The 25951-nt window shown below is 43.6% G+C and overlaps 1 protein-coding gene across 1 annotated transcript in view; it reads left to right on the top strand.

The window, feature by feature from the left end:
• Nucleotides 1-25951, top strand: part of RYR3 (ryanodine receptor 3) — an 886248-nt gene that overhangs the window by 295439 nt on the left and 564858 nt on the right. Inside the window, exons 5-7 of the mRNA XM_069732389.1 lie at nucleotides 21860-21934; nucleotides 22652-22730; nucleotides 22839-22951. Coding sequence (XP_069588490.1) covers nucleotides 21860-21934; nucleotides 22652-22730; nucleotides 22839-22951 — 267 coding nt within the window. The remainder of the gene's footprint in view (nucleotides 1-21859; nucleotides 21935-22651; nucleotides 22731-22838; nucleotides 22952-25951) is intronic.

Here is a 25951-nt window from a genome sequence, read left to right as displayed (position 1 = left end):
TTCGATTGTGCACTCTTTTGCTGGGACGGACCCCCTGGTGTGGACGAGCGCCCTGATGTCCATGGAGACGGTGTCAGTATTGGGTGCGGTCTAACACATTTGTTGGATACTTGGATTATATTCTTTGGTCTTGTAGTGATCTTTGTTGGTCGACCACTCCTGAGGAGGTTAAAAATGGTCTGGAATTTCCTCCATTCGTGTACAATTTGTCTGACTGGATTGGTGGAGTCTAAACACCTAAGAGAAATGTTTTTACCCTAACTCTCCTTCTGAGGCCCCCTAAAATCTCCTTTGTGTTTTAAAGGTCAGATTTTGATAGATCCCTTTTCTTTAAATAAAGCAGGTCATCCATTTCTTACCTGATTATCATCTCATTGATAAGAAAGACCAGACTCTAATTTCACCTTCAAGTTAACTGGTAATCTTAAGGGTATGTGCACACGTATCTTTGAGGGTTGCGGATTTTTCCGCAGCGGATTTGAAAAATCCGCAGTGCAAAACCGCTGCGGTTTTTACTGCGGATTTATCGCGGTTTCTATTGCTGATTCCGCTGCGGGTTTACACCTGCAGTTTTCTATTGGAGCAGGTCTAAAACCGCTGCGGAATCCGCACAAAGAATTGACATGCTGCGGAATGTAAACAACTGTGTTTCTGCATGTTTGCACTATGCACTGCGGATTTCGTTTCCCATAGGTTTATATTATACCAGAGGCGTAGCTAGGGTTTCAGCTTAGGGGGGCGAAAAATCTGAGTGGGCCCCTAACGAGGTACCCCTGACTACAGCTACATGGTGCACCCTAATTGTGAGCATAGGGGAACATCAGCAGATGACCGCACTGTGACTGAAAATACATCTATATACAAAACTAAACACTGATACTACTATATGAGGACCATATATTGGTAGATACCAGTCATACAGACCATATAAGAGATCACAGCACAGTTATAGATAATAACTTACAGATGACGTTCTTTATGATGGAATCGTTCACCTTTCTCGTCTGTTCCATCTGGCCCAGCCCAACAAGACAACTACTCCACCAGGACTCGTCTGCAGAAATTATGATGACACATCAGACTTCTCACATTTCCAGCCCCGTCCCCATCTATCCCCAACCTGCACAAACTCCTCATTCTGCTGATACCCCAATACTGAGCCGCTGCTGCCGTATGTGTCCCTATTTCTGCACCTGATACCCCAATACTGAGCCGCTGTTGCCGTATGTGTCCCTATTACTGCACCTGATACCCCAATACTGAGCCGCTGCTGCCGTATGTGTCCCTATTACTGCACCTGATACCCCAATACTGAGCTGCTGTTGCCGTATGTGTCCCTATTACTGCACCTGATACCCCAATACTGAGCCGCTGCTGCCGTATGTGTCCCTATTACTGCACCTGATACCCCAATACTGAGCCGCTGCTGCCATATGTGTCTCTATTACTGCACCTGATACCCCAATACTGAGCCTCTGCTGCCGTATGTGTCCCTATTACTGCACCTGATACCCCAATACTGAGCCGCTGTTGCCGTATGTGTCCCTATTACTGCACCTGATACCCCAATACTGTGCCGCTGCTGCTGTATATGTCCCTATTACTGCACCTGATACCCCAATACTGAGCCACTGCTGCCATGTGTCCCTATTACTGCACCTGATACCCCAATACTGAGCTTCTGCTGCCGTATGTGTCCCTATTACTGCCCCTGATACCCCAATACTGAGCCACTGCTGCCGTATGTGTCCCTATTACTGCACCTGATACCCCAATACTGAGCCGCTGCTACCGTATGTGTCCCTATTACTGCACCTGATACCCCAATACTGAGCCGCTGCTGCCATATGTGTCTCTATTACTGCACCTGATACCCCAATACTGAGCCTCTGCTGCCGTATGTGTCCCTATTACTGCACCTGATACCCCAATACTGAGCCGCTGTTGCCGTATGTGTCCCTATTACTGCACCTGATACCCCAATACTGTGCCGCTGCTGCTGTATATGTCCCTATTACTGCACCTGATACCCCAATACTGAGCCACTGCTGCCATGTGTCCCTATTACTGCACCTGATACCCCAATACTGAGCTTCTGCTGCCGTATGTGTCCCTATTACTGCCCCTGATACCCCAATACTGAGCCACTGCTGCCGTATGTGTCCCTATTACTGCACCTGATACCCCAATACTGAGCCGCTGCTACCGTATGTGACCCTATTACTGCACCTAATACCCCGATACTGAGCCTCTGCTGCCGTATGTGTCCCTATTACTGCACCTGATACCCCAATACTGAGCCTCTGCTGCCGTATGTGTCCCTATTACTGCACCTGATACCCCAATACTGAGCCTCTGCTGCCGTATGTGTCCCTATTACTGCCCCTGATACCCCAATACTGAGCCGCTGCTGCCGTATGTGTCCCCATTACTGCACCTGATACCCCAATACTGAGCCTCTGCTGCCATATGTGTCCCTATTACTGCCCCTGATACCCCAATACTGAGCCGCTGCTGCCGTATGTGTCCCCATTACTGCACCTGATACCCCAATACTGAGCCGCTGTTGCCGTATGTGTCCTACAGCACCTGCTGTGTGGTACAATAATGGTGCCGCCCCACATAGCAATGCCACCACTGTGCCCCTTACATAGTAATAATGACACTTTTGTGCTCTCTAGATAATAAAATTCACCCCTAGAAAACATTAATGCCCTGTGCTAGTGCCCTCCACATTTTGTCCCTAAAAAGTAAAAATACCACACATTAAATTTTGATGGTCTCAGTACTGAGTGCCCATATAACAATAATGTTTAAGTTCCCACTTAACATTTAATAATGTCCCCTAAGTAGCCTCCATGTACAGCTTGACTATACACAGTATGGTGGGCCCACAGCTTTCCTATGCACAGTATAATGCCCCCACAGCTCCCCTATACACAATATTTTGAACCCACTGCCCCCATACACAGTATGATGTCCCCACAGCTCCCGTATACACAGTATGATGGGCCCACAGCTCATACATACATTATGATGTCCATTAGAGTTCCCCTATACATAGAATGATGTCCTCAATGAGCCCCCAAAACACAGTATAATAGTTAATAGTGTTCTGACACTGTGTCTCTTGCATTGAGGGTCCCACTGCCAAGAGGAAATTAGCTTTATTCCTCACTGCAGCCTCGGGGGCGGCGCTAGCACGGTTTCAGTCACTGCTCTGAGTATAGAGCAGCAGCTGTAACTGCGCCTCTTAGGGCATGTGCACACATTGCGGATTCCCCACAGATTTACTGCGGATTTTGTTGGTTTTGTGTGGATTTCGCCTGCGTTTTTACACCTGCGGATTCCTATTACGGAATAGGTGTAAAATGCTGCAGAGTCCTCACAAAGAATTGACATGCTGCTAAAAATAAAATTTTTTCCACGCGGAATTTTCCGCAGCATGTGCACTGCGGATTTTGGTTTCCATAGGTTCACATGGTACTGTACAACGCATGGAAAAGTGCTGCAGATCCACAGCAAAATCCACAATGTGTGCACATACCCTTGACGCGCCATTCCAGCAGTCAAATTAAAAAAAATGCTGGAGTGATGCTTAAGGGAATGTGCACACGTCAGGATTTCTTGCAGAAATTTTCCTGACAAAAACCGGACATTTCTGCCAGAAATCTGCATGTTTTTTTCGCTTTTTTTTTTACGCGTTTTTGTGCGTTTTTTCCCAAATGCATAGAATTGCGGGAAAAACGCAGAAAATCCGCAAAAATAATGACCATGCTCATTTTTTTACCCCGATGCGTTTTTTTCGTGGAAAAAAACGCATCCATGTGCACAAAACATGCAGAATGCATTCTAAATGATAGAATGCATAATGTATGCGTTGTTAATGAGTTTTTATAGCGTTTTTAGCGTGAAAATAACGCGAAAAAACCTGAACGTGTGCACATAGCCTAAATGTGATGTAGCTTATGGCTTACCCAGCTGGTTAGTATAATATGCCCCTACCTCCCCATCCCAGAGAACAACTATTACATGTGATGGAGGGCATATAATCTGGTAACCATCTAATAATCAGCCCCCCAGTGCCTGTCGCCACTCACCCACCTCAGCCCTCACAATACCCTTATCTTCTCACATTCACGCCTCAGTGCCCTGTCCCCCTCCCCCACCTAGGCCCCCACAACACTCCCATCCTCTCACATTTACCCCCCAGGGACTATGACATGCCTATTGATCTTATCCCCACTTACTAATAAAGATTGCAGCAGGACCAGGAAATAGCTGAATAAAATGCAGGCGGGCACTAGGACCCAGCGTGCCTGCCCTGAGCCAGTCCCAGCGTGCACAGGGAGAGAAGAAACCTGCAGCCCAGGAGAAGCTCCTGAGGTCGGTCAGCACAATACAGTGCAGGAGGGAGACTTGTAACTGGTCACTGTGCTGCCAGCGTGCAGAATCTCCTTCCGGAGAGCAGGCTGTATTGTGCCTCAGCACAGAAGTGGCAGTGCCGGCTCCCAGTGGGCCCCTTCATGTGACAGGGCCCGGGGCGAAGGCACCCTCTGCCCCCCCAGTAGCTACGCTACTGATTATACTGTAAATGCATGGGATCCGCAGCAAAATCCGCAGCGTGTGCACATACCCTAAAGGTTCACATACTTTTGACAGTCACAGACATGTGATATTTGTCATTTGTTTTCTTGAGGAAAATGTTCCAAGTCTAATATTTTTATCTCATTTGTTTGATTTTGTTCTCCCGATCTACTTTTAGGACCAGTCTAAAAATCTGATGGAGTTTTAAGTAAAATTTATGCAGAAATATGGAAAATGTTGAAGGGTTCAAAAACCTTTAAGCACCACTGTATTAGACAATGTGTTACCTTGTTACAAACAAACCATAATGGAGAATGCTGTAACTACACCCTTAAAGAGGTTGTCCAGGCATCTTATATTGATTACCTATATTTAGGATAGTTCATCTATATCAGTTCAGTGAAGGTCTGACACCCTCCACTTTCACAATCATCTGTTTTTAGCTAAATTTGAGGCTAGATATAAATATTGAATGGCACTGAACAGGAAATCTCTCTTCAGGGTGCAGTCGGCTCTGATGAGATCTTCTCATCAGTTTCTAGTCTCATTAAATAATGTTTACATCTGGCCACTGCCAAGTATGGAAGGTTGGCTCACTTAGCTGCTTCTCGAGGTAGACACAGGACCACGTTTGGTTAAAGTCTCTGGGTGGGACATAAACCAAAAACCCAAACTTGTAACAGAAAAACAGCCTTTCTGGCTCAAAAGAAAGTAAACAGTTCATACAAAGTCCTGCCCAGCTCTTCTGGGACACCACATATAGCAGCTTCCGCAGGAACTCCAGTATGGAGGCTTCCTTTCCTCCACACACACAGACAGGGAAAAAAAAACTGGCTGGACATCTAACTCCCCCCAGCAACACCCTGGAGGTGGAGATGTGGTTCGTAGGTGTTCTGCCCATCTCAGACCCTCCCACCATGAAAGCCAGGCCCATATAGCAACTGGATTGCTCTCAGCACATACTGTATCATGCTGGAGAAAACACTTATGGCTTTCACATCTCACAAGAAAGCAACCTTTGCAACACATATCTCCCCTCATGTACGGCACCAGTGACACAAGATAAACCCGTTTCTGCCATCGGACGGAATAGTACATCTGATGGCAGAACCCCCGCTTTGATGCGGGCTCCGGCGGTGAGCTGTTTTGAACAGCTGACATGTGCCCGCAATTGGCACGGGTGGAATCGCGATCTGCCCACGCCTATTAACTAGTTAAATACCACTGTCAAACTCTGACAGCAGCATTTAGCAAGTGCTTCAGGCCATCAGGTCGGAAATGCGCTCATCGCTGACCCCTCTCACTCGATCAGGGGTCAGCGATGCATTGGCATGACAACCAGAGGTCTCCTGAAGACCTCTATGGTTGTTGATGCCAGATTGCTGTGAGCGCCACCCTGTGGTCGGCACTCAAAGCAATGCTGTGATTCAACTACATAGGAGCGATCTGAGCATCGCTCCTATGTAGCAGAGCCGATCAGGCTATGCCAGCTTCTAGCCTCCTATGGAGACTATTGAAGCATGGCAAAAGTTAAAAAAAAAAAAGTTTTAAAAAATATGAAAAAAATAAAAATTATATAAAAGTTCAAATCACCCCCCTTTTGCACCAAGTCAAAATAAAACAATTAAAAAAACAACAACAAAAATACACATATTTGGTATCGCCAGGTTCAGAATCGCCCGATCTATCAATAAAAGAAAAGGATTAACCTGATAGCTAATTGGCATAGCGAGAAAAAAATTAAAAACTCTAGAATTATGTTTTTTTTGCATTAAAATGCAATTACGGGCGATCAAAAGGACATATCTGCACCAAATTGGTATCATTAAAAACATCAGCTCGGCACGCAAAAAATAAGCCCTCACCCGACCTGAGATCACGAAAAATGGAGACGCTACGGGTCTTGGAAAATTGCAGATTTTTTTTTTTAGCAAAGTTTAGAATTTCACTTAGATAAGAAATAACGTAGACATGTTTTTTGTCTATGAACTCATAATGACCTGGAGAATCATAATGGCAGGTCACTTTTAGTATTTAGTGAACCTAGCAAAAAAAAAAAAGCCAAACAAAAAACAAGTGTGGGATTGCACTTGTTTTGCAATTTCACCGCACGTGGAATTTTTTTCCTGTTTTCTAGAACACGACATGGTAAAACCAATGGTGTCGTTCAAAAGTACAATGGAAAAACAAAAAAGTTACGGCTCTAGGAAGGAGGGGAGCAAAAGATGAAAACACAAAACTGAAAAAAGCTCCTGGGTTAAGGGGTTAAAGAGAAACTGTCAGCAATATTTAGGACAATAAAGTAAAGCCACGGCCATAATGGCACTGTGATGCTGATTAATCTGATAACTGCTCTGAAGGAATCCGATCTGTGGTTTTTGAATAATCATCCTCTAAAGCTTTGTTCTAATGATGTCTTCTGTTCATCAGTGTGCATCAATCGGGGCGGGCTTAGGGGGTAGGGTCGTCTTCTGCTTCTCCACCCCTCCATTAACCTCCCTTGTTTCTTTCACATTCCACTGATTATTCAGTGATCTGATTCCTTTTTGAAATTCCACGCTGTCGCCATTATTCCCGTGGGTGGCGTGTGCGCAGTGTGATTTTAAGATCGTTCTTCAATAAAATGGTGCATTCTATTGATTTCTTCTTAAGCCGTAATCTCGATCTACGCATACACCGCCTCCGGTGCCATTTTATTGAAGACCTGAAGACTGGCTGTAGAATCACACTGCACACCTCAATGATGACGGCGGCGAAGACTTTTAAAAAGGAAGCAGTTAACTGAATAATCAATGACCTGTAAAACAAACAGAAGAGGCTGGTGGAGGGGCAGAGAAGCAGAAAAAGATCCTACCCCCTAGACCCGTCCCAATGCACAGATGACATCATTGGAGCAAAACTTTACATGATGGTTATTCAACAACCACAGATCAGATTTCCACCACAGCAAGTATAGGATTAATCTGCATCATATTGTCTTTACGGCCATGTCTTTACTTTATAGTCCTAAATCCTGCTGACAGGTTCTCTTTAATAACAGCTGATCAGTGGCGGTGCTGATTGAAGGACCCCCACCTATTTCATATTGGTGGTCTAGCCTAAGAGTAGGCCCTCAGCATTAGATGTCTGGCTATCCCCTTTAACAAAGCAAAAGACATCGGACATGTAAAGTTGCACGTTTCTGCATAAGGATATCTTACTGCATAAGTATAAGTATGTGTTTCATGTTAGATAATGGTATATTTATATATATAGAGCTCTATTTTGTAGATACTTTCTAGAATTAGTTTTTTTTACATTGTTTAATGTAATAATAACATTAATAACTATTTCATTTCCTCCAGAAGTCATGTTGCAAAGGGTTCAAGTAATGGAACCCCCCTCAATGTGTTTGTGTTCTGCGTGTTTGTGTTCTGTGTGTGTGTGTGTGTGTGTGTGTGCGTGTGTGTGTGTTTGTGTTCCGTGTGTGTGTGTGTGTTTGTTCTGTCTGCAGGTGCCAAAGGACTAGTATACAAGAGTGCTATGTCATAAGTAATGAATGATGGGTCTTTAAACTCCTAATGAGCACCGAATTTCCTTTTTATGTTGGTAAATTAAATGGGCTTATTCAACAGCCTTGTTTTTACAACACTGTATATTAAACACTTGTGTTCAGGTCCACTGGCAGCCTAGATTAAAGCAATGCAATTCCAGTCATTTAACCCTTTGATCAACGCGGTCAAGAGTAACTGTGGCATGATCAGAGAGGATTCCCGACTTTCATCGAATCAGGGGATTACCAGTGAAACGACTGGGGACTGTGAAATTCCTATGCAGTCAGCCCAAGGGACTTAGAAATAACCCCATGCACTGTCAGCCTGCTATAGAGCACAATGCAAACAAAGACAATGCTTACTTCACACTGTGCCGAAATGACACACATGATGTAATAGCCTACAGAAGTATGCTAATAGAAAAGGATGAATATGAAATGCAATAAAAGGTGTAGAAAAAGTATTGAAAAACGTGGTGAAAAACATGAATTTATTGCACATGCATTCCTAAACATACACATATTATGGTTGCATACAACTGTCATAAGCTAAATAATTCATCAACAAGGTTATTTAGGGTGGAATGTGAATGGTTTCAGAAACATACCTTTTAATGATGCAGTCATTTTTTTTCCGTTTTTGCTTATCTTCTTTGTAGCAACGATAACATTTACGGTATTCCCTCATTTATGTGGCTGTATAAGATTTTTGTGTTGCTGTGTCAGCATATACCTGACCAGACAAATGATCAATCAGTAAGTTTGCGCTCCTGTCGAATTCATTAGGATATGTAAATGGCAGATGTATAATAAGTTCTGCTCACCTGCCAATGTGGAAGTGAGCATCTCCAGTCTTCCTTTTAAAAACTAAAAGAAGGTTGGTTACTAAAACAATAGAAATACAACCCGTCACAAAGAACAAGCTTAAGTATGTTTGCACTAAATGGAACCGATCATTGAATTTATGCTGCCTGTAGTGTGCCGACTGTACAATTGCAGTCAGGTACATTTTAATATGAAACGCCTCGGCTTTTCAGAGAAAACATACTTTGAAAAATTGGACGGGGACTATACGGAGAGAAAAGACTAGTTGAGGGCTGCTCCTAGCTGGCTCATCCCTACAGTGCTCCTGGCTGGCTCATCCCTACACTGCTCCTGGCTGGCTCATCCCTACACTGCTCCTGGCTGGCTCATCCCTACACTGCTCCTGGCTGGCTCATCCCTACACTGCTCCTGGCTGGCTCATCCCTACACTGCTCCTGGCTGGCTCATCCATACACTGCTCCTGGCTGGCTCATCCATACACTGCTCCTGGCTAGCTCATCCCTACACTGCTCCTGGCTGGCTCATCCCTACACTGCTCCTGGCTGGCTCATCCATACACTGCTCCTGGCTGGCTCATCCATACACTGCTCCTGGCTGGCTCATCCCTACACTGCTCCTGGCTGGCTCATCCATACACTGCTCCTGGCTGGCTCATCCCAACACTGCTCCTGGCTGGCTCATCCCTACACTGCTCCAGGCTGGCTCATCCCTACACTGCTCCTAGCTGGCTCATCCCTACACTGCTCCTGGCTGGCTCATCCCTACACTGCTCCTGGCTGGCTCATCCCTACACTGCTCCTGGCTGGCTCATCCCTACACTGCTCCTGGCTGGCTCATCCCTACACTGCTCCTGGCTGGCTCATCCCTACACTGCTCCTGGCTGGCTCATCCATACACTGCTCCTGGCTGGCTCATCCATACACTGCTCCTGGCTAGCTCATCCCTACACTGCTCCTGGCTGGCTCATCCCTACACTGCTCCTGGCTGGCTCATCCATACACTGCTCCTGGCTGGCTCATCCATACACTGCTCCTGGCTGGCTCATCCCTACACTGCTCCTGGCTGGCTCATCCATACACTGCTCCTGGCTGGCTCATCCCAACACTGCTCCTGGCTGGCTCATCCCTACACTGCTCCAGGCTGGCTCATCCCTACACTGCTCCTGGCTGGCTCATCCCTACACTGCTCCTGGCTGGCTCATCCCTACACTGCTCCTGGCTGGCTCATCCCAACACTGCTCCTGGCTGGCTCATCCATACACTGCTCCTGGCTGGCTCATCCATACACTGCTCCTGGCTGGCTCATCCCTACACTGCTCCTGGCGGGCTCATCCATACACTGCTCCTGGCTGGCTCATCCCTACACTGCTCCTGGCTGGCTCATCCATACACTGCTCCTGGCTGGCTCATCCCAACACTGCTCCTGGCTGGCTCATCCCTACACTGCTCCTGGCTGGCTCATCCCTACACTGCTCCTGGCTGGCTCATCCCTATGCTGTTCCATGTGCTTGACAGGTTCCTTTGTATCCGCAGCCAGATCGGTGCCAGGGGGTGGCACAAGCATAGTCTCGTCTTTTCCTATGGTCTCTGTCCAGAACTATTGTTTTCTCTGAAATGATGGAGAATTTCAGAGAAAAATATACCTGACTGCAATCGTGCACCCATGCTCTGATTCATGCTGCCCGTGGCAGGATCCCTTTAATGGACAATTTAAGATATGGCTTTTGAAATACTTGAAAAATAAAACTCACTGCATCATTAAGGAGCTTGCTTGAGGGGTTACTTACAGGAAAATGGCTTTAATGATGAAAAATATCTATGAAAATCAAAGTGAGCCCAAAAATATCTGACCTCATAGGTGATTCAGTGGGTCGCAGTATTGGGTACACTGAAATGTCCGCTGTGCTCACTGGACTAATCTGTGTACTTGTGAAGAAGAGACAAATACATGACTTAAGACATGTTAATATATAAAAGCTGTTCTACCCTGTATGCACACATGGATTTTTCCTCTCTGAACCCTGTTCACACAGGTAATATACAGATGATCAGGTTTTTAAATACATCAGATAGGGATTGCATACATTAGTTAGGACTGCTCTGATAAGGGTATACCGTGAAGTTTGGTAGAGCAGCTTAGTATACATTTTTTGCAAAAAACGTATCAACCAAATACCCTGTTTTTTACATCTTTTACTAGCACTTGCGGATTACTGCAATTTTTTTCAAACTGAGTGTTTTTGGTTTTACTATTCTCTTTTGTGTCTTCTAATATATAAAATAGTAATATTATTCAGGTGCCCAGTGACAGCATCGCTGTAATTCAATTCTACGATTATACGGTAGATTATAAATAGGAAAATTAAAACTAAATTGAAAATTAAAATTTTGCATCTGTGATTTTCAGTACTATACTAGATATTGTCCCTCATGCTTTTTTTCAAGAAACACAGCCTGCATGAACGAGCCCCGATTTCTACACAACCCATAGCGCATAGATGTTACTGTCAGCCATTTTGTACATTTTTGAAACACTTTCCCTGGTACTCACTGGAGCTGAGCTGTCAGAATGAAAGTGGTAAAGTGGTGATGCAGCCTTTTTTTTATCTGTGCCTTAATTGGTGTGTTTCAGGGCTAGTGGCAGAGAAAAGGCCCTTGGGACAGTGTGAAGCATGGACGTTTGCTCATTTGAGTGTGTTGGCTGCAGAGATGAGACACTCCTGCTGACTGTGCACAGATGAGATCTCTCTAGTGTTGGCAGGATTGCATCCTATTAACTCTCTTACTCCCGTGATCAATCACAACACATTCCCTTTAGGTGAATGTATAACACCCAGAATTACTTTACTGTTTGATTTTCCTGTGCTTCTTGAAAATGTTACTTAAAACTGACATTATTGAATTCAGTCAAATTCACAGTGTTGGATATATTGAGTGAACAGATTTACCCTGAAGTCTTTAACTCTGGTCACAAATTTAAAAATTTGACACATCCTGAGAATGTGCCCAAAACATTCATAAAGTGTCTCTTTAACACTTTTTGGCATAAAACTACCCACTCTTTAGTGATCTGATTTGTCCACAGAATAAAGTTGACATGTTGTATATACAGTATGCATCTCCAAAAATAGTCCCACAAAATACTGAAACCCATTAATGATAAGATTGACAGAAATCTTTAAAAGTTGGATCTAAGAATACGGTGATGAAAAATGTAAAAATTGTTGCATCCTAAAGGTGAAAATGTACCATTACATAGTTTATGGTAAGAAGCAACGTAACTATGCTGCCTGAATGATGGCAGCATGTATCAGACTGGTTCCCTCATTACATCTTAAGTTTAATCTGTACACTGCGGTGCTTAAAGGGGTTGTCTTAGAGTAAAAATACAATGGGTACAGAAAGTATTCAGACCCCTTTACATTTTTCACTCTTTGTTTCATTGCAGCCATTTGGTAAATTCAAAAAAATTAATTTTTTTTCTCATTAATGTACACTCTGCTCCCCATCTTGACTGAAAAAAACTGAAAAAATACATTGTTAGGTGTCGAGTTCCCGCCGCTGCACAGGGGGAATCTCGAACTATGTCTGCTGCGGTCTCCCATTCTTCTCCAGCCACAGTGGAACCTGCTCAGCGGAGACGTCGGTCCCAGCATCCAGCTCAGCCTGATACCGTGCGAATGGTTACTGTTGCTTTTCCAGGCTCTGCTCTTGTAGCCAGCACTGGTCAGTGGCGAGCAGGCTTTTCTGGGACTAAGTCCTGCTTTTCACGCACTGAGCATGCCCGCGGGAGGACCTCTCATTGGAGGTCAGGGGTCAAACGCTCAGGCCCTGTTGCAGCTCCTATTGGTCCACCAGGAAGGTCCTGTAGAGCTGTAACTATGAAAAGTTTGCATGGCCGCACGGCCATGCGTTAGTATCACATGTGTTTGACTTATGCCAGTGGATACTATACCACTCTTTACATATTTGGTTTGAGGCTGTAGCTTTGGAGCTGTACATTCAGGCAGGCAGCTAGCATCAGTGGGGGCAATTAGCCTTGGCTTAGCATCTGATTCCTTCTGGTGTGCGGTTAGCACAGAAGAGTTCCAGAGCAAGCACAACCCTTAGCTAGGGTAATAGTTTTGTGTACAGCACGACTCTGTGAGTCAAGAGATCGCTTCCAGTTCACACGGGGTGAAATTTAACCCACGTGTGAGCTCAGAGGTTATCCGCTGTTACTTTGCAGCAGATATCTCTGCACGGTGGACCCCGGGCTGCGACGCACCTCGTAGCTACCTGTCTATACTCGGTGCGTTACAATAGCCCTAACACACATGGTCACAAGTATTCAGGCCCTTTGCTCAGTATTAAGTAGAGGCACCCATTTGTCCTAGTACAGCCATGAGTCTCCTTGGGAATGATGCAACAAGTTTTTCACACCTGGATTTGGGGATCCTCTGCCTTTCTTCCTTGCAGATCCTCTCCAGTTCCGTCAGGTTGAATGGTGAACGTTGGTGGACAGCCATTTTCAGGTCTCTCCAGAGATGCTCAATTGGGTTTAGGTCAGGGCTCTGGCTGGGCCAGTCAAGAATGGTCACAGAGTTGTTCTGAAGCCATTCCTTTGTTATTTTAGCTGTGTGCTTAGGGTCATTGTCTTGTTGAAAGGTGAACCGTTGTCCAAATCTAAGGTCTATAGCACTCTGGAAGAGGTTTTCATCCAGGACATCTCTGTACTTGGCCGCTTTCATGTTTCCATCAAATAGCAACCAGTCATCCTGTCCCTGTAGCTGAAAAATACCCCCATAGCATGATGCTGCCGCCACCATATTTCACTGTTGGGATTGTATTGGGCAGGTGATGAGCAGTGCCTGGTTTTCTCAACACATACTGCTTAGGATTGTCACCAAAAAGGTCTATATTCGTCTCATCAGACCAGAGAATCTTATTTCTCATAGTCTGGGAGTCCTTCATGTGTTTTTAGCAAACTCTATGTGGGCTTTCATATCTCTTGCACTGAGCAGAGGCTTCCGTCGGGCCACTCTGCCATAAAGGCTTGACTGGTGATAGCAGACTGCAGTGATAGCTGACTTTGTGGAACTATCTCCCATCTCCCTACTGCATCTCTGGAGCGCAGCCAAAGTCATCTTGGGGTTCTTCTTTACCTCTCTCACCAAGGTTCTTCTCCCACGATTGCTCAGTTTGGCTGGACGGCCAGGTCTAGGAAGACAACTGGTGGTGCCAAACTTCTTCCTTTTGAGGATTATGGAGGCGACTGTGCTCTTAGGAACCTTGAGTACTGCAGAAATTCTGTTGTAACCTTGGCCAGATCTGTTCCTTGCCACAATTCTGTCTCTGAGCTCCTTGGCCAGTTCCTTTGACCTCATGATTCTCATTTGGTCTGACATGCACTCTGAGCTGTGAGGTCTTATATAGACAGGTGTGTGCCTTTCCAAATCAAGTCCTATCAGTTTAATCAAGCACAGATGGACTCCAATGAAGGCGTAAAGCCATCTCAAGGAGGATCACAAGGAAATGGACAGCATGTGATTTAAATAAGTGTCTGAGCAAAGGGTCTGTTAGGGCTGGCGGAACGCACCGAGTAAATATAATGATCGTAAAGGTACATTCGCAGCCTGGGGTCCACCGTACAGCAGTGGTACCTGCTGCTAGTTAATGGCGGCACCATATGGCGGTACTTCGCCAGAATAGACACGGGTTCTGTCACCCGGTCTGTATAGGAGCGAACTCTGTTGCTTCACAGAGTCACAGGGAATAGAGGTAACGCTGTGCCCTGTTAGCAGTCATAGGGTTCAGCAAATGGATACTAGTGGGATCCCTGCAATTCACCCCAACTATGCTGGTGATTGATCCCGCTCTGACCCTTGGTGGCTTTTAAGCCTGCGCCTGAAGACGCCCTGAGTCAGATGCTGGGATAAAGCGGGAGTTCCCACCCTACACTGACGGATTGTCAGGAGAAACTGGAGATAGCCACACCGAGTGTATACAGCACCGCACTGGCGGTCAATGCTGCTTAGACGCATTATAGATTGTGCCTGGTGTTGGATGGCACTATCTGGCGCTAGACAGCTCCAACATTCACGAACATTCATCAACTCTAGGGATGGGAATGATTCGGAGCTTTCACCAGAACGGGCATACATCCACACAATTACTGATTTATACTAGTACATGGCCATGTAAACCTTTTATAGGGGAAGCTCTCGGGACCTTCCTAGTGGTCCAATAGGAGCTGCTACAGGACCTGAGTATGTGACCCCCGACCTCCAATGAGAGGTCGTCCCTTGGGCATGCTCAGTAGAGGAAAAGCAGGACTTAGTCCCAGGAGCGCCTGCTCGCCGCTGATCAGTGCTGGTTACAATGGCTGAGCCTGGAAGATCAGCAGTAACCAAGCGCACAGTATCTGCCTGAGCCAGGCGCAGGGACCGACGTCTCTGCTGAGCAGGCTCCACTGCGGCTGGAGAAGACTGGGAGACCGCAGCGGAGGTGGTTCGAGATTCCCCCTGTGCCGAGGCAAGAACTCGACACCTAACAAAGTCTGAATACTTATGACCATGTGATATTTCAGTTTTTCTTTTTTATTAAATTTCCTAACATTTCTACATTTCCATTTTTTTTTCAGTCAAGATGAGGTGCAGAGTGTACATTAATGTGAAAAAATTAACTTTTTGGAATTTACCAAATGGCTGCAATGAAACAAAGAGTGAAAGGGGTCTGAATACTTTCCATACCTACTGTAAGTTAATAAGTTCCAAAATTAGATGTTAAAAAATGTTCCTGTCCCAAGATAATCTTATAAATATGCCCCTGTGTAATGGCTGCGTCTGACCGTGCATCAACATGGTCATATATACTTCATCGCCTGGGTAGGGGAGGAAGCAAGAGTATATATAAACAGGACAACATGGGATCGCAGCTGATCCTTTCTGGGAGGTAAAACAAGTTTTTAAACAGATATGGAAATGTTTTTCCTTACAGAAATCAGCAGCAGTGACCCCATTCTGTCCTGTCTATATACTCTGTTTTGCTTCCTCACCTACCCAGGAGATTTGGTACAGTATTTGCCGACCATGTTCCTGCACGGTCAGACACAGCCATTACACAGTACATAGCAGGGGCACATTTATAAGATTATCTTAGCATAGGACCTATTTTTTTAACACATCCAATTGTGGAACTTATTTTTGTTCCAAGATCTATTGATTAAAGTGTAATTTGTATGTGGGACAACCCCTTTAAGAGAAAACATAGTTGAATCCGGGGACAGGGTGACCTGGAAGACCAGTCAAAAAGGCCAGTCCCTGATGAGTTATTCACTCCCTGCTCAGCTAGACTGATATGTCTCTCCCTATATACATTACATGTAGATAGCAACCTGTCAATCAAGCATAAACTGACTGGAGAAACAGCAATGACTGGCCTCTCTGACTTGTCTTCCAGGTCACTGTTTCCCTGGTCTCCAGATGCAATTATGTTTTCTCCTAAAAGGAATCTGACAGGAGATTCATGTTGCCTGAACAACGAGCTACATTAATTAGACAATTGCTGCATTATTTCAGCTGTGTAAGTTTCATAGGATACACTCTCTGAAAAGCCTGCTGGGGAATATGCAGCTTCTCTCTGCCCTGCTCATCTATTCTGACAGATATATGTGTGTATATATATATATATATATATATATATATATATATATATATACAGCAAGGACCAAGAATTTGGACACACCTTCTCATTTATAGATTTTTCTGTATTTTCGTGACTATGAAAATTGTACATTCACACTGAAGGCATCAAAACTATGAATTAACGCATGTGGAATTATATACTTAACAAAAAAGTGTGAAACAACTGAAATTGTGTCTTATATTCTAGGTTCTTCAAAGTAGCCACCTTTTGCTTTGATGACTGCTTTTCACACTCTTGGCATTCTCTTGAAGAGCTTCAAGAGGTAGTCACCGGGAATGGTCTTCCAACAATCTTGAAGGAGTTCCCAGAGATGCTTAGCACTTGTTGGCCCTTTTGCCTTCACTCTGCGATCCAGCTCACTCCAAACCATCTTGATTGGGTTCAGGTCTGGTGACTGTGGAGGCCAGGTCATCTGGCGTAGCACCTCATCACTCTCCTTGGTCAAATAGCCCTTACACAGCCTGGAAGTGTGTTTGGGGTCATTGTCCTATTGAAAAATAAATGATGGTCCAACTAAACGCAGACCGGATGGAATAGCATGCCGCTGCAAGATGCTGTGGTAGCCATGCTGGTTCAGTATGCCTTCAATTTTGAATAAATCCCCAACAGTGTCACCAGCAAAGCACCCCCACACCTCCTCCTCCATGCTTCACGGTGGGAACCAGGCATGTAGAGTCCATCCGTTCACCTTTTCTGCATCGCACAAAGACACGGTGGTTGGAACCAAAGATCTCAAATTTGGACTCATAAGATCAAAGCACAGATTTCCACTGGTCTAATGTCCATTCATTGTGTTCTTTAGCCCAAACAAGTCTCTTCTGCTTGTTGCCTGTCCTTAGCAGTGGTTTCCTAGCAGCTATTTTACCACGAAGGCCTGCTGCACAAAGTCTCCTCTTAACAGTTGTTGTAGAGATGTGTCTGCTGCTAGAACTTTGTGTGGCATTGACCTGGTCTGTAATCTGAGCTGCTGTTTCTGAGGCTGGTGACTCAGATAAACTTATCCTCAGAAGCAGAGGTGACTCTTGGTCTTCCTTTCCTGGGGCGGTCCTCATGTGAGCCAGTTTCTTTGTAGCGCTTGATGGTTTTTGCCACTGCACTTGGGGACACTTTAAAAGTTTTCCCAATTTTTCGGACTGACTGACCTTCATTTCTTAAAGTAATGATGGCCACTCGTTTTTCTTTACTTAGCTGCTTTTTTCTTGCCATATTACAAATTCTAACAGTCTATTCAATAGGACTATCAGCTGTGTATCCACCAGACTTCTGCACAACACAACTGATGGTCCCATCCCCATTTATAAGGCAAGAAATCGCACCTGACAGGGCACACTTGTGAATTGAAAACCATTCCCGGTGACTACCTCTTGAAGCTCATCAAGAGAATGCTAAGAGTGTGCAAAGCAGTCATCAAAGCAAAAGGTGGCTACTTTGAAGAACCTAAAATATAAGACATAATTTCAGTTGTTTCACACTTTTTTGTTAAGTATATAATTACACATGTGTTAATTCATAATTTTGATGCCTTCAGTGTGAATTTACAATTTCCATAGTCATGAAAATACAGAAAAATCTTTAAATGATAAGGTGTGTCCATACTTTTAGTCTTTACTGTATATATACATCTGTCAGAAAATAGTGGAGTAAGACAGAGAGAAGCCGACTGCCTATGACTAGCTATACAGTATATAGACTTTATTGACACAATGGACTTAAACAAAGGGTGCAATACAGGTGCATCTCACAGAATTAGAATATCATCAGAAAGTTAATGTATTTTAGTTCTTCAATATGAAAAGTGAAACTCATATATTATATAGAGTCATTACAAACAGAGTGAAGTTTCCACAATCAGTGATGGTTTGGGGAGCCATGTCATCTGCTGGTGTAGGTCCACTGTGTTTTATCAAGACCAAAGTCAGCGCATCCGTCTACCAGGAAATTTTAGACCACTTCATGCTTCTTTCTGCCAACAAGCTTTTTGGAGATGGAAACTTCATTCTCCAGCAGGACTTGGCACCTGTCCACATGCCAAAAGTACCAATACCTGGTTTAAAAATAACAGTATCACTGTGCTTGATTGGCCAGCAAACTCGCCTGACCTTAAGCCCATTGGTATTGTCAAGAGAAAGATGAGAGACACCAGACCCAACAATGCAGACAAGCTGAAGGCTGCTATCAAAGCAACCTGGGCTTCCATAACAACTCAGCAGGGCCACATGCTGATCGTCTCCATGCCATGCCGCATTGATGCAGTAATTGATGCAAAAAGAGCCCCAACCAAGTATTCAGTGCATTTTCTGAGCATATATTTCAGTAGGCCAAAATTTCAGATTTTAAAATAATTTTTCAAGCTGGTTTTATAAAGTATTCTAATTTACTGAGATAATGACTTTGGGGTTTTCATTGGCTGTAAGCCATAATCATCAACATTAACAGAAATAAACACTTGAAATAGATCAGTCTGTTTGTAATGACTCCACCTAATATGAGTTTCACTTTTTGTATTGAAGAACTGAAATAAATTAACTTTTTGATGATATTCTAATTTTCTGAGATGCACCTGTACATGTTTGGCAGTGAGGGAGCTGGCACTTTGGTTAGGGCAGCATGAATTACTTCACAGGTTCCATTTAATGGGGGTGTCCAATTTTTATCATCAGATTTTTATAGCAATCTGAGCTCCAATTTCCTATACAAGGCTCCAAATCGCTTTATTAAGACAAACAAAAGGTAAACCTCCGGTTGCTTCCAGCAATTAAGACAAAGGAGCTGGCGATATACTGATTCTGTAATAAACTCATTGACAAACCATGCACGAAGTTGCTTTTCTTCACTCACATGGTGACTGCAAGCAGCCCAAAACGTATATAGGGCATTTGAGCTTTATCAGAAAAACAAAGTTCTGATTGTCATGAAAATATATTGTGAAATTAGTTAACACAGAAAATGGTATTAAAGATGGACATTCCCCTATATTGCATATATTATGAGTGGTATGTGTTCTCCCCATTACCTCTCAGAATATATTGATTATAATATTTTATAATACGTTTACTTTGCTGTATGACGGCAGGACAGCACTGTTACAGTGTCTGTGTGGGTTTCACTTTAGTGGTTGTCTTGATCATGACAGTGATTACTTATCTTGCTCCACTTCCTTTCAATATATGCTTTCCATCAATAATTTGTGATAGTTTAATAATAGCTATATTAGATCTGACCCAATTGTTTGCTCTTTATGGCACAACTATTCTATTCAAATTATTGTGACATTTTTGACTTGCAAATCCTTGTTTTATTTATAAGGAAAGCCCCTATTTACAAGTATCCATCAGGTTGGGGTTATTCGGCAACTTTGGCTGTGTTACTAGTTACGCGGCTAAAGATCGCTATGCGCCATTGTTACATCTCCGAATAATGCAAATGAATGGGGACACTCCGCGACTCCTAGGGTACTGTGACCGTGCCAAGCAAGTCTCAGAAATTTGCTTTTTATGTCATCTTTGTTGCGGTTCCATAGGGATTGCAATGCGACCTTATTTCACCTGCATTATGTTTTGATGTAACAACTGTGAAAATCGGTGTTTACCCCCAGCCAATATCATACATTGGCTGTATAACAGAAAAATACAGCTAGAAATTATTTCCTGTGCCGTCATAGCTGAATGTTAGAACTCTATACTGTTTTGTATCTGTTTAGGACAATGTGGTAGCATCACAAAAAGGTAATGAGAACCTTCTTGTTTTGTTAAAGAAAAGTTGACGTGTTGATCTGCAGATGTTATGTTATAGGGCAGGAGAAGCTGAGCAGATTAATATATTTGTGTTAGAAGATGTGTTCATTTTTATTCCCAGAATTTCTATGCTTAGTTTCCAGTGGTCAGTCTGGACTTAGTGAAGTGTAGCCCTCTGTGGATGACACTGTGTACAGACGTAGCTGTCACTCAATAAGTAAGAACGCCTCCCTGGACTCGTAAGCATAGAAAGACAGGGAATTAAAATGAACAAGATGCAAGTTATGCCCTATTTTTTCCCCACAAAACTCTATATCTACTTGTTGTTCTCCACCTGCCCTGTAACATGCTGCTTACCGATTTGACAGGCTTCTTTTGATGTTACGCAAGAACATGTTGAGCTTCTGTTTAGTCGTCATTTTCTGGTAGGGTTCTGATGACACAGAAGGGGAAACCCTTAAATAAAGAAATCTTTTAGTAAATGGTACTCTCTCTGTATTTGCTTCTTTATTCACTTATATTTTTTCTAAATGCTCCCAAGAAGTTTACAAGGAAGGTAAGAGAAACTAGAACAGAACGGAGCCCGTGACTGACCCAGAATGCGTCCTTCAAGGCTACATATCAAGCTGATCAGACCCTGATGACAATGAAACCAGTCATAGCTAGAAATGCAAAATGAATTGCTTACAAATATGAAGATGATGTACAATAACAAATTGTATTGTGGTACCAAATATGAAGAAATTCACATTAAATATTGCTCCGTGTTCTATGTTTTCTTTGTTCCTCTTAATTGCCATATCTTGATATGTAGCCTGTTTGTCCCAAGACTGCCGCATGTCTTACTGGCTGTCAGTGTGTTCTGTATTGTACTAGTAAAACAAGACCTTATTTTTTGGTTAGAGGGACCCTGTCAGCATATTTTTACATATGGAAGTAATGGTTTGGCCATATAGGTGCTTATCACTAAGAAAAATAACGCCTTCTTTGCAGAGATCCAGGGGGGCAGCTGTGGGAAATGTAATGTAGAAGCCATATGCAAATCAGTCAGGAAGTGCATTGGGGGGTGTCAGTGCACTTGGAAACTGTAATCCAAATGTACTGACATGCATCCAGGGTATTTCCAGCCTGATTTGCATATAGCTTCTATGATCGCTTTCTCACAACTTGCACATTGGATAACTACAAAGAAAGCATCATTTTTATGGGAGTCAAATGCCAACTATAATTCCATATATACAAATGTGCTGACAGCTTCACTTTAAATTTACTTCATATGTCTAATATTCCGATATTCCGAGAAAAACAGAACTACAAATCCAGATATTTCTATACAAAATCCAGATATTTGGCAAATGTTATACATATGAAGCATCTCTCTCTCTCTTATTATACCATCCATATAGAGTTTCATGATCATTTATGGATGTGTATCCTCCTTCCAGGTCTGCAATCTTCTGTCAGCTGAGTAATTATTTTTCTCCATTGCACTACAGGCATCACAAGGAGGCGGTCATAGAACATTACTCTATGGCCATGCAATCTTGTTGCGACATTCGTTCAGTGGTATGGTAAGTATCAAAATGTTGTGGCTTATTGTGGTAATCGTTGTTCACTTATGGCATTATTGACTGGGGACACGTTGGTCTTATTCAATGTTTTACATAGCTCAAATATTCCAGTTTTTCATAGTAATATGCTCTACATAGGCTGCTACAGGGGAAAGTAATGGCCACCTATGCAATACATGGGCAGAATAGATCAGCCAGAGCAGGAGCTGCATTTACTGTACATGGCTCCTTACAATTCTGTCTTATTGGGAGGTTTTCCAGAGGAGCTTCTCTTCTCTTCCATATTCCCTAAAACTCCAATGGCACCACCAAATTATGATCCAAACAGTATTCATCATACCACACATCTCTGAAATCGGTGTCTCTGCCCTGACATGATGTTATTCATCTCAGATTGCATAACAAATAGCTGGGAAAGATTCCCTTTAATGTGTTATAGTCCAGACGATATACTGAACTGGAAAATGTTTGATTCCGAACACTTGCCATGCAACCTACAATATTTGAGATACAGACTGCTGAAATACAGCTGATAGCTACTGAAAGGTGTGCATGTGATGTAGTTCTGTAGAGCATTGCTTCATCTGAATAGCTTATTCATACCGTTTTGTTCTTGACTCAGTTTTGTAGTTTCTTTTAACTGGTTATCATGTTTATTTAGTTATAATTTCCATGCTAGGTATGGATAATTTTATCTGTTCTTATTCTAATTCACAGTACTTGACATGTCTGACAACATCCAGATCCTTTACAGATAAACTTGCTTTTGATGTTGGACTGCAAGACACTGCAACAGGTAATATAAGAGCTTCTGCAAGGTAAAAGATGGGAATGTTGATTATCGACTTTTATATATTATTTCACCCAAAAAGTACATGTACATATAATTTGCTTTTTCTTGTAGGAGAGGCTTGCTGGTGGACAATACATCCGGCATCCAAGCAAAGATCAGAAGGCGAGAAAGTTCGTATTGGAGATGATCTGATTTTAGTTAGTGTGTCCTCTGAAAGATATCTAGTAAGTGATGTATATTTGTGTGCAATCTACTATGGTGTTTGCCTCTCTACCCTTTTGTTGAGGGTCCTATGTGTCCTAATATAATTGTGTAGAAGTATATCGTGCTTCATAATATACACTGCTCAAAAAAATAAAGGGAACACTAAAAAACACCTCACTGCATGAAATATTCCAGTTGCAAATCTTTATTCATTATATAGTGGAATGCCTTGAGAACAATAAAACAAAAAAATGATCACTGTAAATCAAAATGAATATCCTGTGGTGGTCTGGGTGGAAAATCAAATTAAAGGCTGATCCAACTAAAGTGGAAATGTCTCAAGACAAGGAAATGAAGCTCAGTAGTGTGAGTGGCCTCCACGTGCCTATATGACCTCCATACAATGCCTGGGCATGCTCCAGATGAGCCAGCGGTTGTTCTCCTGAGAGATCTCCCAGACCTGGATTAAAGCATCAGTCAACTCCTGGACAGTCTGTGGTGCAATGTGACATTGGTGGATGGAACAGGACATGATGTCCCAGATGTGCTTAATTGGATTCAGGTCTGGGGAACGGGCGGGCCAATCCATAGCATCAATGCGTTCATCATGCAGAAACTACTGACACACTCCAGCCACATGAGGTCTGGCATTATCCTGCATTAGGGGGAACCCAGGGCCAACCGCACCAGCATATGATCTCACAAGGGGTCTGAGGATCTCATCTCGGTACCTAATGGCAGTCAGGCTACCTCTGGCGAGCACATGGAGGGCTGTGTGGCCCTCCAAAAAATGCCACCCCACACCATTACTGACCTACTGCCAAACCGGTCATGCTGGAGGATGTTGCAGGCAGCAGAACATTCTCCATGGCGCTTCCAGACTCTGTCACATGTGCTCAGTGTGAACCTGCTTTCATCTGTGAAGAGCACAAGGTGCCAATGTCCAATCTGCCAATCTTAGTGTTAATAATAATAATAATAATAATAGAACTTCTTGCCCAGCCGATTTCAGGCAAGTACATACAGTGGGGCAAAAAAGTATTTAGTCAGTCAGCAATAGTGCAAGTTCCACCACTTAAAAAGATGAGAGGCGTCTGTAATTTACATCATAGGTAGACCTCAACTATGGGAGACAAACTGAGAAAAAAAAATCCAGAAAATCACATTGTCTGTTTTTTTAACATTTTATTTGCATATTACGGTGGAAAATAAGTATTTGGTCAGAAACAAACAATCAAGATTTCTGGCTCTCACAGCCCTTTAACTTCTTCTTTAAGAGTCTCCTCTTTCCTCCACTCATTACCTGTAGTAATGGCACCTGTTTAAACTTGTTATCAGTATAAAAAGACACCTGTGCACACCCTCAAACAGTCTGACTCCAAACTCCACTATGGTGAAGACCAAAGAGCTGTCAAAGGACACCAGAAACAAAATTGTAGCCCTGCACCAGGCTGGGAAGACTGAATCTGCAATAGCCAACCAGCTTGGAGTGAAGAAATCAACAGTGGGAGCAATAATTAGAAAATGGAAGACATACAAGACCACTGATAATCTCCCTCGATCTGGGGCTCCACGCAAAATCCCACCCCGTGGGGTCAGAATGATCACAAGAACGGTGAGCAAAAATCCCAGAACCACGCGGGGGGACGTAGTGAATGAACTGCAGAGAGCTGGGACCAATGTAACAAGGCCTACCATAAGTAACACACTACGCCACCATGGACTCAGATCCTGCAGTGCCAGACGTGTCCCACTGCTTAAGCCAGTACATGTCCGGGCCCGTCTGAAGTTTGCTAGAGAGCATTTGGATGATCCAGAGGAGTTTTGGGAGAATGTCCTATGGTCTGATGAAACCAAACTGGAACTGTTTGGTAGAAACACAACTTGTCGTGTTTGGAGGAAAAAGAATATTGAGTTGCATCCATCAAACACCATACCTACTGTAAAGCATGGTGGTGGAAACATCATGCTTTGGGGCTGTTTCTCTGCAAAGGGGCCAGGACGACTGATCCGGGTACATGAAAGAATGAATGGGGCCATGTATCGTGAGATTTTGAGTGCAAACCTCCTTCCATCAGCAAGGGCATTGAAGATGAAACGTGGCTGGGTCTTTCAACATGACAATGATCCAAAGCACACCACCAGGGCAACGAAGGAGTGGCTTCATAAGAAGCATTTCAAGGTCCTGGAGTGGCCTAGCCAGTCTCCAGATCTCAACCCTATAGAAAACCTTTGGAGGGAGTTGAAAGTCCGTGTTGCCAAGCGAAAAGCCAAAAACATCACTGCTCTAGAGGAGATCTGCATGGAGGAATGGGCCAACATACCAACAACAATGTGTGGCAACCTTGTGAAGACTTACAGAAAACGTTTGACCTCTGTCATTGCCAACAAAGGATATATTACAAAGTATTGAGATGAAATTTTGTTTCTGACCAAATACTTATTTTCCACCATAATATGCAAATAAAATGTTAAAAAAACAGACAATGTGATTTTCTGGCTTTTTTTTTTCTCAGTTTGTCTCCCATAGTTGAGGTCTGCCTATGATGTAAATTACAGACGCCTCTCATCTTTTTAAGTGGTGGAACTTGCACTATTGCTGACTGACTAAATACTTTTTTGCCCCACTGTATAAAATATTTGCTACATAAGTGGAAGTAGAATAAAAGTAAAACTTTACCTGTTTTGACTTCAGCATCAAAACTGAAGATATACCGTATATACTCGAGTATAAGCCGAGATTTTCAGCCCAAATTTTTGGGCTGAAAGTGCCCCTCTCGGCTTATACTCGAGTCAAGGTGGGTGGCAGGGTCGGCGGGTGAGGGGGAGACGGCGCTGAGGCATGCTTACCTGCTTCCAGCGATCCTGGCGCTCCCTGCCGTCCTACGATCTTCGGTGCTGCAGTTCTTCCACTACTGTTCAGCGGTCACGTGGGACCGCTCATTAGAGAAATGAATAAGCGGCTCCACCTCCCATAGGGGTGGAGCCGCCTATTCATTTCTCTAATCAGCGGTGCCGGT

Source organism: Ranitomeya imitator, chromosome 1, assembly GCF_032444005.1.
Source record: "Ranitomeya imitator isolate aRanImi1 chromosome 1, aRanImi1.pri, whole genome shotgun sequence".
Lineage (NCBI taxonomy): Eukaryota > Metazoa > Chordata > Amphibia > Anura > Dendrobatidae > Ranitomeya > Ranitomeya imitator.
Note: the sequence above shows the minus strand (reverse complement) of the source record. Positions and strands in the feature narration are given on the sequence as shown.